General features: G+C 36.8%; 1 protein-coding gene across 4 annotated transcripts in view; it reads left to right on the plus strand.

The window, feature by feature from the left end:
* The window catches only part of cep131 (centrosomal protein 131), a 32,304-nt gene extending 20,323 nt beyond the window's left edge, over positions 1 to 11,981 (plus strand). For 3 of the 4 annotated variants that reach the window (XM_079845679.1, XM_079845678.1, XM_079845680.1), the window contains 9 exons: positions 351 to 552; positions 2,014 to 2,121; positions 3,964 to 4,081; positions 5,162 to 5,236; positions 6,026 to 6,168; positions 8,044 to 8,221; positions 9,543 to 9,739; positions 9,887 to 9,947; positions 10,036 to 11,981. In XM_079845679.1, the coding sequence (XP_079701805.1) occupies positions 351 to 552; positions 2,014 to 2,121; positions 3,964 to 4,081; positions 5,162 to 5,236; positions 6,026 to 6,168; positions 8,044 to 8,221; positions 9,543 to 9,739; positions 9,887 to 9,947; positions 10,036 to 10,107 (1,154 nt within the window). In that variant the 3' untranslated portion in view covers positions 10,108 to 11,981. Of the gene's footprint in view, positions 1 to 350; positions 553 to 2,013; positions 2,122 to 3,963; positions 4,082 to 5,161; positions 5,237 to 6,025; positions 6,169 to 8,043; positions 8,222 to 9,493; positions 9,740 to 9,886; positions 9,948 to 10,035 lie in introns of those variants that run through there. The other variant, XM_079845681.1, reaches the window with a different exon arrangement.
* Positions 11,982 to 15,232: the final 3,251 nt, after the last annotated feature.

Here is a 15,232-nt window from a genome sequence, read left to right on the forward strand (position 1 = left end):
AAGTGTCTGTCTGTACCAGTGCCACATCACCACATCCTTCAACAGTATCCATTTCATCCCAGTCTGCATGTTTCTGCCAAAATGTCTCACGTTTTATAATTTGTCTCTGTACCCTAAAGACATGAATACAATGGCTGATAAATTTTTCACAGGTGTGGCATCTAATCACGTTTTATAAGTGTCATTGTTAAGTTGCGTAAAATTAAAGACTGAACAAACTGGTTTACTGTAATAATGTGTGTCTGTGTGTGTGTGTGTTTTAAATTCTATTGGGAATCACTGGATTATTTTAATGCTATACAGCAAACGTGTAAAATGTTTGAAAACTGTCTTTTCCTGTATGCGCTCAGGTCTGGAGCCAGAGATTCAGAAGCTGATCTCCAAACACAAGCAGGAGCTGAAGAAACTGAGAGTTCTTCACGAGGCAGAGCTGCTTCAGGCAGACGAGAGAGCTGCTCAGCGCTACGTCCGGCAGAGCGAGGAGTTACGACAGCAGTTGGAGAGAGAAAGAGATGAACAGTGCCAGAGAGAGAGAGAACTGGCTAAGCAAAGGTACACACACTCACATGTGTCCAGTGCACATCTGTTTATCAGAGATCAAACCAGTGACAGCGATGGGCAGCCAAGGCGATGTGTTCACAGATGTTAGAATACAAAGTCACTCAAACTCTGAAAAAATAAAGGGAGGCCTGGAAAGCGGGACTAGAAACTGGCTAGACATGAGCTCAAAGCTAAATACAGCTTTTGAACACGCACCTTTACTTAGTTATGAGAATAAAGACTTTAGATTTTGCTATTTTTATATGAAGCTAATTATAATTATTTCAGTCTAACCCTGCTGTACTCTGAAATTGTAGTTCCCTTTCCTGTGTTGATGTTTCCTGTTGAAACAGGATGTTGAAGTAGGAAAAATCGAAGGCCTTATCTCTTCTTTTTTTAAATAACTAATAACATTTTATTTAAATATGAACCATTATTTGCAACAAAGATCATTTTATTTCACACACAAACTACTGTCAGACACTCCTCATGCAGCTCTTTCCCTACAACAACAGTTCGTAACACATCTATCAAGTTCCTTAAAAGATATAAAAATACAATAAAAGCGCCATAAACGTGGCCCATATGATCCTCAAACCACATGATGGCTTGTGTAAATATCAGACAATAAATTTTTGAAGAGCTTTCAAAAGTTTGTGCCGCAAGATCACCAAGGCTGCATTTATTTGATTAAAAAAAAAATACTGTAAAAACATTAATATTGTGAAATATTTTTACAATTTAAAATAATAATTTCATTAAAAAGTGGACATCCACAAACTTGACATCCCATTCCTTAAGAAATATATATTTTGAACAGTATTTCACGTCCAGAATTCTAAATTGGCAATTGAAGGTACAGAGTACTGTATCAATGATTTGAATCTGGATGCTAACACGTTACACAATAGCTTTGTCTTTTTTCTACTGAAAAAAATTACGATGTAGGGGTTTTGAAACCGCATAAGGATGAGTAAATAATTACTTTTAATTTTTTTTTTCCTCAACTGTTTTTTGGTGTGGTGTAATGCATTTCTATAATAGAAAATGCATATGTGACACATCAAGGTTAATCAACCGTGAGTTAAGTTAACCCTGCTTTCTGGAATCCCCCAGACGTATTTTGTGTGTGCTGGAAAAAATAGCATAAACACTAGAATTTGCATACATCATCTGCATTGTTTTGCACTCAATTCATTTTATTATGCAAATCAGATAATGGGAGAAACATACGCACAACATTAGATAACGACCGTAAGCCTGAGGTTCTAAAACGGTTTAAAAAAATCCAGTTTTTCATTTCGGGCAGTATGTGAATAAGGCACAGGGATTTACACTGAAAGGACTGTGCGCTTAAGTGGCACAGCTAAATTCATCCCTCAGATCCTTGTATATACAAACAAAGATTAAGTCTTAATTCCCCATGCATTGAATTATGAGAACTGAGTAAATGAATGTGTGTTTGTGTCTCAGGTTCGAGAAACAGCTGCAGGAAGAGGAGAATGCTCTGCAGCAGCAGAGGAGGCGTCTGTATAAAGAAGTGTCAGAGGAGAAGGAGCGAATCACACAGCTGGCAGCCAGGTCAGGTTTAAAGATTGTTTAACGTCACATGACCAGGGGCCGGTTCTTCGTATGTGGATTACTTCGTTGTCTGGATTTTACTGTTGAAGATTTGACATGATCCAGGACTGTTAGGTTCTTCAAATCTCATCCCGGAGTTGCTGTCATAGCAACAGGTCCGTAAGATCAAACCTTCTCGGGAGCAGCTTATTTCACATAAACAGGTTTAGATCTTTTTAGGCGGAGGTGATGCTTAAAGTCCGTCTGTCCACTGCCACTTTCTTACAAGAATACTTTCTATTGGACCAGGGACAATAATAATTTAAAATAATAATAGTTAGAAAATTAATTTGAAAAGAATATTTATATACACAGCCAGTTTTACTCATTGAGATATTTATTTGAGGGAATAATTGCCTAATAATTTTATTGGAGTCTTACACACATGATGTACTAGTCTATGCCGTGCATTTGAACTTGGGGTACTTTACACGACAATGATGTACCAAAAACGGAAATGTTTCTAAAGTTTACATGGAGATCATAATGGTATCGTGAAACAAAAACGCGCACTTTAAAACATGTTTTCAAAAGTTTATGTTTTCAGGCCCCCAAAACTATTCGATTTCGCCCTGCAGCTCAGGCTGTAAACCTGTACATTCCTTTCTACTGCTTCTGTCACATTTTTGCGGGAACCGATCACAGACTGGCTTATCCAGCTGGCGGATAGAGAAGCGATGGGTCGTTGCCTGTTGATCACGCCTCTTGTGGTCTGATTGGTTGAAGGACTTTCCAATTGCATACAGAGTCATTTGAATTACCGGTATACTCGTTTATCACGCGTCTTGTGCAGTAGAAATTAACAGACACCCCAGACCAATGTTCAACCTTAAATTGAGCTGGTGATAAATGATAGCCAGACAACTCCAAAACGGCATTTTCGTGTAAATGACCGGCCAAAACGCATTAAAACGTTTTTAGTTGAAAATGGTGGTGTGTAAACGGCCCCTCAGTAAAAACATTCGAAAAATTTTCTTGAACCTTAAGAAAATGTAATTCATGCTGTCACCTAACCAATTCAATTTAAATGACTTAATGAATCAATTTAAATTTAAATTAATTGAATTGCTAATTACAATATTGAAATAAAAATGTAAAGCCTGTACAAATACTAGAAGTCGTGAAATAACAGTACACATTTAATTGATCTGTTATAACTTTTGTTTCCTTATAAAGGTCTAGAAATTTGTCACGTTTTTTGGTCAGGTGTGTGATGTTCTTTTTTTTTTATACAGTATGATGTCATTACATTGCTGTCAGCCAATCGCTGCATTTCTCATCATGGTTTCAAATATCGATATATCTGCCCTTTCCAATGAACACCAGAACGTGCAGTAATCTCAGACAACTTAATCCAGATATTTTAAATCTGCAAATTTGTTTGAAGAACCAAATTAGCCAGAGATCAATTATCACGATTAGAAGATCTGGCATCTGTCAAATCATCTCAGATGTATTCAGCAAGGTACGAAGAACAGGTCCCAGTCTAAGTAAGAACTATTAAGATCTATATTCCATAAAACAAGTAAACATGATCTCGTGAATAACTGTAACCACAGTTCTAATACTATTCTATTCACTGAGCACACCTTTATAAAGCATAACACTGCAAATAATAATGCATTTTAACTTTGATTACAATAATTTATGAGAAGATATAATGCATTATACCTTTTATTATGCATTATAAATAAAGGCTTTGAGTAAGGTATTTTTTACAGTTACTGTCTAAAAGAGAGGGACGAGATCAACACATTCAAGTTAGGTTCAAACTAAATGTGAATGTGTTTGTGTGTGATATAGGCAACATTCTGAGCTGGAAGACTTAAGGAAGCAGTTGGAAGACAACAGCTCTTTGGCAGGAAGAGCGTTGAGAGAAGAACTCGAGAAGGGCAGAGATGAGCAGGAGAGACGTCACCAGGTAACGCACTCACAAACAGTTATGTATTCAAGTAAAGCATTCTTCCATCATTTTACTCTGCCTCTTCTTTATTGCATCGAACACAAAAGGAGATGTTTAGCCATACAATGAAAGTGGGTATGTGTGTTGTCATCATTCACTTTCATTGTATGGAAAAGAGCAACTTTGACATTCTACTGGATCTTTTTTTGTTTGTGATTTCCACACAAGAAAGGTTTGGTGAGACATGAGGTTTGGGGTGAACAATCCCTTTCAGGCTGTGTGCATTACTCTCAGAAATTGTAACACATCAGATGAAGTTTAAAACTATTGGATCTGCCAAGAGCCACTCTGGATCTGCCACAACCAATCACTAACGTTTGGTCGTGAGTGACGCATGTCATGCGCCGGTCGCCTCTGTTTCTCACATATAACACGCAAAACTATGTATTTTGAACACCCGATAGAAAATATATACATCAATAATTAATCATACTTACAGGTTCTAAAGAGCAAGCTGGTCCAAATAAACTGGGTACTGTCGATTCTGTAATGGATAAGCGTTTTGTAAATCTGATTTAGACCTCACAGAGATTTGAGAAGCAAATGTCAAAAGGTTAAACTGCTGTTGTTTCGATGTGGTCATTTTACCCACTGACTCTTCATATCCAAATCCTTTGGAATTGTTTACAAAGAGAATTTGCTGGAATTCCTGATGACTCATTTAGGCGCTTCAGAGTCCATTCTTTCTTTTGGGAGACAATTCACTTTATTTACTGTGGCACCTTCGACTTTTACAACGTTTACATTCATCACAGACAGCTATATTACACATGCTTTAAAGTTAATATTTGAAAAAGCATAATAGTCAATCTCCTGCCCTCTGTACATCATTCCTTGTTTAACCTCAGTTAGGCAAGGCTTTCCCTGAGGCTTTTTTAGACCAGAACTCAAATTACCTGTCTTTTAAGATATGTGTACATGTGATTGATTGGTGCAATGTTTGCAGAGATCACAAGAATGCACCTTCTGTGGGAATATAGAATGTCGGGTCTCATTCTTTGGGTTATTTTAATTGTGTTTGTCTACATTTTTCATTAGGTTGAAGTTAAGGCCCTGAAGGAAAGACTTGAAATTGAGAAACAGACGTGGGAAGAAACTTATATGAAAAAAGAGGTATGTGTTTATGTGAGTTTTGAAATGAGTTTATATATATTTGATCTGGTACTACACTTATTTATTTTGCATGTTTACAGAGTAAGAAGCAATTGAATGTGTGTATGCTTATGTTAAGAATTTGTACACACTCTTTGTTCTTAACTTTCTATTCATTAAAGAATCCTGAGGGGGGAAATAGATCATAGTTTCTCCAAAAATGTTAAGCAGCACAACAGTTTTCAACATTGATAATAATAAGATATTTTTCTTGAGCACCAAATCAGCAGAATGATGATAGTGTGACACTAAAGGCTGGAGTAATGCTCAAAGGAATACATTATATTACAATATAAAGGTTATTTTTAAATGGTAATAATATCAAATAATTACTTTCAAATAAGTGCAGGCTTAGTGAGCATAAGAGACTATTTTCAAAAACATAAAAAAAATATTACAGATTTCAAACATCTTACAGACTCCAAAAAATTGTGCATTGTTACATTTTATTGCTCTAAACCAATCAGAATTTCATAGAAAATGCAAATGACCTTTATGATTGGCTAACCTCTGTGTACCACTTATAGGCTATTTGGACTGGTTGGGGCTAGTAAAAAATCCACCTGTTCATCTAAGAATAATAGGTGATAACACGGTAATTAATTTGCAAAGGTGTAAGTTCTCGGCTTTATTGTTTTTACCCACCCCTGATACCAACAAATGTCTTGGTCAAAGAAGGTTTAAAACTGCAAGTGTGTGTAATGTTAAATAGTCTCTAAGGGCAGCTCAAAACACTGTTTCCTCTCACAGGAAGCGTGGCTGCTGAGCAGAGAGAGGGAGCTTAAAGAGGAAGTGCGTCGAGGGAGAGACAAAGAGATTGAGCTGGCCATTCAGAGACTAGAGGAGGAGACCAGAGGGGCAAGAGAGGAGTGTGAGAGAGCAGCTGAGAACCGGTGTGTTTCCCTTTCCTGTTAATGTGAACTTGTAACGTCCTGTGCTATTCAGCTTTCCACACACACACCCACATGTTCATTTACTGTTACAGTTTTGCATTAATTCATTTTCACTGGTGGTGGTAAGACTTGGAATTGTGCATAATTTAACAAAATCCTGCAGATATTGTGTGCGCACATAAAGCCACTTTGAGATTATTTTGTGTGTATTTGTTTTTACTGCCCTTAAACAATGTCAAAATACCAGTCTCGGTGAGCATTTCCGTAAACAGTTGAGAAAGAAAACACCTGTCTATCAGTATAATGGACCCATGCACCAGGTCTTAAAGTGATAACAGTAGTGATGCACCGATCATGATTATACATGGCCGATTCCGATACCGATTTTTTTTTTTCAAGAAAAACTGGCCGATACCGATTTCCGTTTTTTTTTTTTTTTTTTTTTTACACAATAAAAGAATGAAAGTATACATGAACAAGATGTTTATTTGGTATTTAACAGGCTAAATTGGCTTTTGGCTAATGAAAACCAGTCCGCAATCTGAAATTAACAAGCAATTTAATTGGAAATTAAAAGGCTGAAAGGTGAAATTAAAGGCAACAACTGCATATTCTGCAATCCAAACAAAGATGTTACTTAAATCAGCATTTGTTTTTAAATTCAGTGTAAAGAAAAAAAGTCTTTACCAGTGAAATTAAATAAAACCAAAATATATAATTGTTCCAAAAAATTTTAAGGTAAAATAAAAGGTAACGTTTTAGAATAATGGTCATTAGTTAACATTAGTTAATGTAATGTGTTAATGTATAATGTATAACTAACCATGAGCAGTACATTTGTTACTGTATTTGTTCATCTTTGTTAACGTTAGTTAATATAAATACAGCTGTTCATGTTAGTTCATAGTGCATTAACTAATGTTAACAAGATTTTAATAATGCATTAGTAAATGTTGAAATTAACATTAACTAATAATGAACTGCACTTATAAAGTGTTTATTAATCTTTGTTAATGTTAACTAATTTAGTTAACTAATAATAACTAATGACCATTATTCTAAAGTATTACCAAATAAAGATGATCATACTATAGGCTACAGAACTGATAGTATTTCATTTCAAAAGTGCATGCATGTTCTTCTTTAGGCTACAAAAATAAGTATTTCGGCTTTGTCACAAGTTAGTCTGTTTCGTTCTCATCCGATCCAACATGTGAGAAGCTGAGCTGAACAAACGCTCACTATCTACACTTGTGCAGGGCGCGGAGAGGTAGGCTCGTGCAACTTCAGCTCGCGCAGGAAAGCGGCTCTTCATTCCCTTCAGCGTATCTCGTCTCTTCCCTCAGTTCTCCAGTTTCCGTTTGTAACACACAAGTGACATGTTCGCGAATGATTACAATATAGGCGTATGTGCACACGGGCGCACTTCCGGATAAATCGGCAGAAAAATACAAAGAAAACCAAAGGTTTTTGGCCAACCGGTGCATCCCTAGATAACAGCCTAATATACCTGCTGCCAAATTGAGATAATATAAAAAATATCTATATGGCAGTTTTTCCCCATGGTATCAATGCCAAATTTGTGGACCGTGATATACATGTATATGTGTTTGTGTTTTTTTGTGTGTAAGTGTGCGTATCATTCAAATTTCAATTTTGACAAAATTCAAATTCAGGTTAAATGTTTGGGTTATTTGCAGGGTTTTGAATAAAATAATATCCCTGTGGGCTACATATTTGAGCTCTTCCTGGATAAATGTAAATTACCATTTATCCAAAATACAAACTAAGTCACTGAAGCCCATCCATTTAACAAATGGCAGAAGAACTGTGGTTTTTACGACGTGGATGTAAATGTGTATGGTGTGTTTGTAGGATAAAGCGTGTGAGGGAGAAATACGAGGCCGAGATCAGAGATCTGGAGCGTTCAGAGCGGGCGGCACTGCAGAAACAGCAAGAGATGAGAGAGAAACACAGTGAGATGGAGGCAGAACTCCTTCGACTGCAGTCGCTGTTACGACAACGAGAGCAAGAGATAAGCGACCTCACCCAGGTAACCATCGTCACGGGGACACTGCCTCATTAGTCCACACTTGTTATAGTTAATAGGTGACTAATATACATTTACATACTTCATTGTACACCACCTTTTTTTTATTCCGACTTGGGTACGGTTCGTGGGTGTTCACCCAAGTTCGGAAAAACAGCATTCACGTCATCCAAATTACCAAACTCTCACATCAAACAAACCCGGGTGCGCACCAAAAGTCTCACAAGCTCTAAAAACACATACCACCGTAACAATTCTCAGTTATTTATTTTTTATATTTTCTTTATTGAGTTTTAACATTTACCATTATAATTTTTCCCCCATCCCCCCCCTGGAAAAAATATTCCAGCATTGACTGAAAGAATCAAGCGTTTCATTTTTGTTCAGTCCATTAGTTATCTTTAAACGTAAAAGGCTTAACAGCAGCTAGGAAACATATGAGTGCTCTATATGGTTATGACAGTTAGCAAAAACAACAACAAAACAAAACAAAAAACACACAAAGACTGCTTGAAGAGGCACATCTTCACAATACATAATTGCACACCATAAGAATATTGCTCCAAAAAGACAGAATAGAAGAGCTAATACTAGTGGTTTTAATGGTAACTGAGTCCTATGAACAACAAGTCACAGACATAAATAAATACTTAAAATAAATAATATAGATAAAGCAGAATATGAGATGGTGATATAGCAAGAAGGGGAGATTGCGGTAGATTACTCTATTTTAAAGGCAGGGGAGTTCTTCAAAATATCTTACAAAAGGGGGACCATATGTCTCAACTTGCGTTTTGAACCACGAACCATGCATTTAACCTTTTCCAGTCTCAGTTATTTTGAGTTGGACTTGATAACGTATAACGACTTGCGGTTCAGGAAGTCAGGAAGTGGTCAGACGGATTCAGTTAGTCATTCAGGTAAAATGCTTGGCTACTTGTTTCTCTAAAAGCATGACAAGCGGTATAACTAACCACAACTGGTAATCTATTCGTTTTACACACTAGCATTTACAGTTAGGTGTAACATTAAAGGGTCAAAAGGCAAGATGTCCAGGATCATAGAGTTAGCACATGACACATAAGGCCAGTTGCTTCACTCTTTAACAACAGCCGTCCACAAAAATTCCCAAATTTTTATAATTTCATAAATTAAGCCTATTTAAACTGTTTTATTTGCATATTTATTTATTTAAAAATGAAATGTCTTGGATTTAAATGGAGATTTGAGAAATGGAGTATGTGTTGCGTTTTGTTTTGCTGGGTTTTCAATCAGCTATCATCCTCATGCCTCGTCTCCGTCTCTTTTCATGGAATGGCTACAGGCTCGCGATAAGCTGTCAGATGAACGCCGCAGCCTAGCAGAAGTGATCCGACAAGAGTTTGCCGAGAGGCTTGTAGAAACAGAGGAGGAGAATAAGAGGATGAAGATGGAGGTCTCGGAAGCCAAAGCGCGACTGCGCTTAGAGGTGGAGCGAGTGAGCAGAGAGAAAGAAGAGGAGCTTGCAGAAGTGCATCAGAGGTCAGAGGCAAAGAGTATTTTTCCTTTAGTTCCTTATTTGATATGCAGCAGGTTTAGCTTTAAACCTGCAGATGAGGTGTTGTATTACGTTTGAGTTAAGTTCCTTGTCTCATCCACAATTAAAATGGTTCTCTCTTCCTTTAATAGAGTGAAGTCAGCTATTTTGAAGAAGGAAGAGACGGTTAATAACTTGCGAAAGCAGCATGAGGTATATTGCAACTCAAATGATTCAATGTATTTTCCTGTGGCAGTAAGTAAATTTTGATTTACAACTTGTCTTTTCCTCTGTCTTTCAGGCTGCGGTGAAGAGAGCAGATCATCTCGAGTCTTTGTTGGAACAGCAGAGAAAACAGCTTTTAGGGAAATGATTGACAAGTTAGGGCATTGACACCCTCCCACCACCACCCCTTCCATCCATACTGTCCTCCTGCACAAAGAAACTTTCTCTTTATTTGTTTTTTTTTCTTTTGGTGGTTTGGATGAACTGATGGATTCTGGGCGGACATTTTGGTTCCACCAGACTTCTCATCCAGAAGGGCGGCCTTTGGCATTCCCATGAGAACAAGGCAAGAATAAGAGAGGAATTTAATCTTCTCCAAGATTCCAGGAGAGGCTTTTGTGGGTCTCTCTTGCACAGATATGACAATTACAGATTCCTTTCAGCCACTGGTTTCACACAGCCAGACAAATGAACTTAAAGATAGAAAAAAAAAATCTCACTAGAATTTAGATCTATTATGTTGTTGAATCTTACAAAACCTCACCTCATAAACTTGTGCATATTTCACCCCAGAATCAAAATATATACATTTTAATAAGGCTCATTAAGCAACAACAACAAAACCTGTCAAAACAAAATATATTATTTAAGTTGTAAAGTATTTATACAACATAGTATTTTTCTAACTTTAATTTGCTTATATTATAGTCATTTTATATTAATATAGTTAAAAATGGAAATCTGATAAGAATCACAATCGAGATTAATGGGAATTGCAAAACCCTCAAAAGTAAACAATAATGTGATTGATTGTCATGGAAATTGTCAAAATGCTAAATAATCCTAAATATAAGCATAATTTTCTTAATGCAAAATAGTATTTCTTACATTTATTTTTTTGATTTGAGGGTAAAATCTATATGCATTTGTAAGATAAAAAAAAAAAAAGATTTCCATGAAGTGGAAAAGCCCCTTTTGCTGGGCACAAAGGCATTCACAGTAAACTGTTCCAGATGTTTCTGTAACTACTTGCCCACTTCCCGTCTCTCTCAAGCGCTGGATAAGGGGAATGTTCGGAGATTACAGTGGACAGGAGAAGTGGGAAGGGTAAAGGCTTTGATATTGAGCAGAGAAGTTAACTCTTCACACTAAAGAGGGGAGTTCTATCCTCCCACCCACCGGCACAAACGTCCCCACTCCCCTGCCTTTTGTGAGTTGCATACAGATGCCTTTTGTCTCGATCCCCCTCAGGGCTATCTCTAAATTACAGGAGATGTCCCTGGAGCCCCCAGGACACCCAAACAAGCTCACACAGAGCCTTCAGTGAAGCCCAGTTCTAGTTCTGTGGCAGCACAGCTAGGCGATAGAGATTTTAGATGGTTTGTTGACAGCAAAGCAGAAAGTGAAGAAGATAAGTATGGAGTGTCTCTTTAGATTGATGGGGACTGACAGTAGATTGAGCAGCTCTCACGGAATGTGTGTGTGCAGCCATTTTGCACATACTGAAGTGAGAGACCAGGATGAGATCGAGTTGAGATGGATATAGAAAGTTGGGTAGATAAAAATATTGGATGGATAGAAAATAAAGAGGATAACAGTGTTTATAATTAGAGCTGGGTTCGACAGAAGATGACTGTGATTTGCCAAGTAGGATGTTCCTGAATCAACATACAGGGTTCCCATTTTTGTGGAATTTTAAAATTGTTTCCCAGGCCAAGATGAGTCATTGAAAACAGAGAAATATTAAATATGTACTTTTTTTTTTTTTGCCTGAACAAAAAAAAAATCTAGTTAAAAAAAATTTTTTAGGTAAAAGTGGCTTGCAAGCAGTGTTATTGGTAGCTAAAAAAAAATCGCTAATTGAAATGAAATATAAATAAATGAAAAACGTAACCTTAAACATTTAAATGAAAAATATTACTAAAGAAATTACTAAAACAAAACTGAAAATTAAAGCTAATTCAAAATATTACAAAACAAACACTAATAAAACTGCCGAACGCATATAAATTACTAAAGCTGAAAAATATAAAATAAAAGCTATTCCAAAATATTATTAAATACGATAATATATAATTAATACAAAAATAGCACTGCTTGCAAGCCACATAAATGTCTATTTTATTTTAAATATTTTTTTAATGAATCATTCAAAACAGTTCACAGATTAGTCAGGATGATTCAATGGGATTCAATATGGTGCTAATGCAACATATTCAAGACAAGATTAACATTATCAGCTTACATTTTTCCACTGGATTGTGTAGTCTATTGTTTAGATTTTTTTCCTTACAGGAATGTTTTTCTTGCACAAGTTGTGTTGTAATGTTGATCCTGGAGTGGTGAAATTACTGTGAGCTGGTGGAGATATAGCATGACTGGTATTCATTCTGTGGTTTCAAGCACAACTAAATGCCAATCCTCCGATCTCTTTCGTTCTCTCGACCTAAGAAAAACCGTGACGAATGCAATTCAGTAGGAGTTGGGGTGGCAGGGTGGGGGAGGTGCTTCAAAATTCCCATAAGTCTCCATTGTTTCTTTCTACTAGGTCCCTACCTTTTTTTATTCCTTACCGTTTCGTTTTATTAGGAGAAACAAATCTAAAATATTTCGAGTAAATACAAAGGGTGCAGGCCAGAAAAGCATTAAATGTTAGAAATATTATCTTGGGAATGTTTGACCCATATGTCCGATCGGCAACTTTAGGGAACTTCCATTTAAAAACTCCCCTTTATCTACCAAACAAGTTGGTTAATGTGGCAAATGAAATTGCTTATCGAAAGTTGAACTACATGTGCGAGCCGTAACCTACTTCCTGTCCAATGTTAGACCGCTTTGTTGTACCATTGTTTGATGGATTTTGTATATCAGATTCTTACTGGTGTGTGAGCTCTTTAGTCAACGGAAACATGGAAAAGGTCAGAGTGAAAAGTGCCTCATTCCTGTTCTCTAATGAGTGGATCAGGTGTCTCATTTGAGGACAGGGAGGGAACGCCAGAGTGAGCTCAGACCGTCCTCACTGCAGACCCATTGCAGAATTCAGGAGGCTCTGTCATGTGGCTCAAGCGTAAACACTGGGGCATCATTTCATGAGTCACCTGTTGACATCACACTTAAATGTGTATCCAAAGTCAGTTGGATGCAATATATTAGAGCCCCAGTGTGAGGTTCAAAGCGTTTAAAACATTCTGAGAATGTTTCAGATGTGTTTCGTGAAGGTCAGAAGCAGATTGGCAGCAGATGCAGGTCCTTGGCTGTCTTTCCGCCTTTGAATGGCAGCGTGGTTGGCATGGCCAGTGCGTGTCAGTCCCACTCGTGCCAATGAACCATTCTTTTGTGAGTGTAGTGTTGAATAGCCAAGCGCCGGTCGCCATTTTCCTGGCCTTTTGTAACTGTGGTCTGAAAAAACACTACTTTTATTATCTTAATTAATGTCTGGGATCATTTCGCCTTCGAACGACTCTCTCTTTGTGTTTTTAAAATGTCTGTTTTTGCATGTCTGAGGTTTTAAGTAAATTAAATGTGCCCTTTAACATGTAGCTCTTAATTTGATCTATTTACACACACCCTGTATTTTGATCATTTGAGTTTAATAGCTGTTTTTTTTTGTTTTTTGATCAGTGAAGAAAATAATCTTGTCAGTATGAAAATAAATCTTGAAAATGAGTTTGACGACTACTTCTTTTTTTTTCTCCTCCCTCTTGCAATAGCCAGCAATTACATAATCACTCTCGTTCTCCACAGTCCACTCCCTGAGTGGTTTAAGTTTAACTTGGGTCAACTTTCAGATGTGGTGCTTTTTGTTTGGTTTTTATTCCTTGCAGAAATGTTCTGCTGCAGGTTCCTCTTTTAACCTGCTCTTTTGTTCACGTTTAAAGCTTGTTCTGTGTGAAACCGTTGATTCAAGGTGTTCCACAATTGATTGACATCTTATCTGGGAGTTTTTAAACAAACTATTCTGCACTTGGATAGTTGACGAAAGATTAGTCATTAAACTTGTAGTGTTTTTCCTATCTATAATGTGCATGCCGTTTCAAGACCTCATCAAAGTTCAGTAATATTTATACTTGTATTTGTCACACCGCCGGTCTATTTAAAATGATCAAGTGAAGGCAAAAAGAGAACTTTTTGGTGACCAGTAATGGGACCTGTATTGTGCACTTTCCCTTAGTCTACCTGAAAACGAATATAAAACTATCTGCAGCCTTGACGCTATCAGTCATCAGTTGGAAAAAGACGCGGCGGTCTCGGGAGAATGATTAAGCAAACACAGAGACCGTGTTGACGTCACACTTAAATGTGTAGTATCATAACATTCAAAAGTCATATTTATACACACGATAAAGCAGAATCATCCACGATAGTCCATCCAATCCCTACCATATATGACATATTAAGAAATATAGTAAGAGATCAGATGTGTGTTTGAGTTCCCATTGGCGTATGAGTGTGTCCAAGGCCTCGTCCTTGTTTTGTCTAGGTGTGTCCATGATGTGGACATAACATAATGGAAAGAAGATAGCCTACACAAAGATAAAATTGGAGCCTAATAAAGTCTTGGTCTCAACAAGTCTGCATTTATTTGATCAAAAATACAGAGTAATATTTTGAAATCTGATTACATTTTTAAAATGTAATTTTCAGCAGTCACATTTCAGTCTCAAATGTGACAATTCTTCAGAAATCATTCTAATATGCTTATTCGGTGATCAAGAAAAAAATTGAAAACACTTTTTTTTTTTTTTTTTTTTAAAGGATTCTTTGATTAATAGGAAGTTGAAAAGAACAGAATTTTTCTAAATGTCTTTACTATCACTTTTGATCAATTTAAACATCCTTGCTGAATAAAAGTATTTGTTTGTATATTACTTTTACTAACCCTAAACTTTTTAAAGGAAGATATGTATAAAATCTTACTGAACCCATACTTTAGTCAAAAGCTTTATCTCAACTAACCACTTTCACTTCCACTCTAGAGCTGTACTGTTCTTTTGTTTTCTCCCCAGTTCAAATCGTTTTAGCTTTGTAATTTGTAAGTTACTTTGTATACAATTGTCTGCTAAATAAATTATGTAAATGTCGATCTGTGAGTCACGTCCATCTGACCCGTTTTGCCTCTTGCTCCCTCACATGGTGTTTTGCATTTGTTTTCTGCAGCTTCTTGCTAACCACAAGTAACATGCAGCCTTTTTACCTCTGCACTGTCTCAGCCCCCATGTGACTGTTGTGTGAGAGTGTGATAACTGCCTTGTATGTAAATAAGGCAGCTGTAA

Source organism: Gobio gobio (genome assembly GCF_949357685.1).
Source record: "Gobio gobio genome assembly, chromosome: 20".
Classification (NCBI taxonomy): Eukaryota; Metazoa; Chordata; class Actinopteri; order Cypriniformes; family Gobionidae; genus Gobio; species Gobio gobio.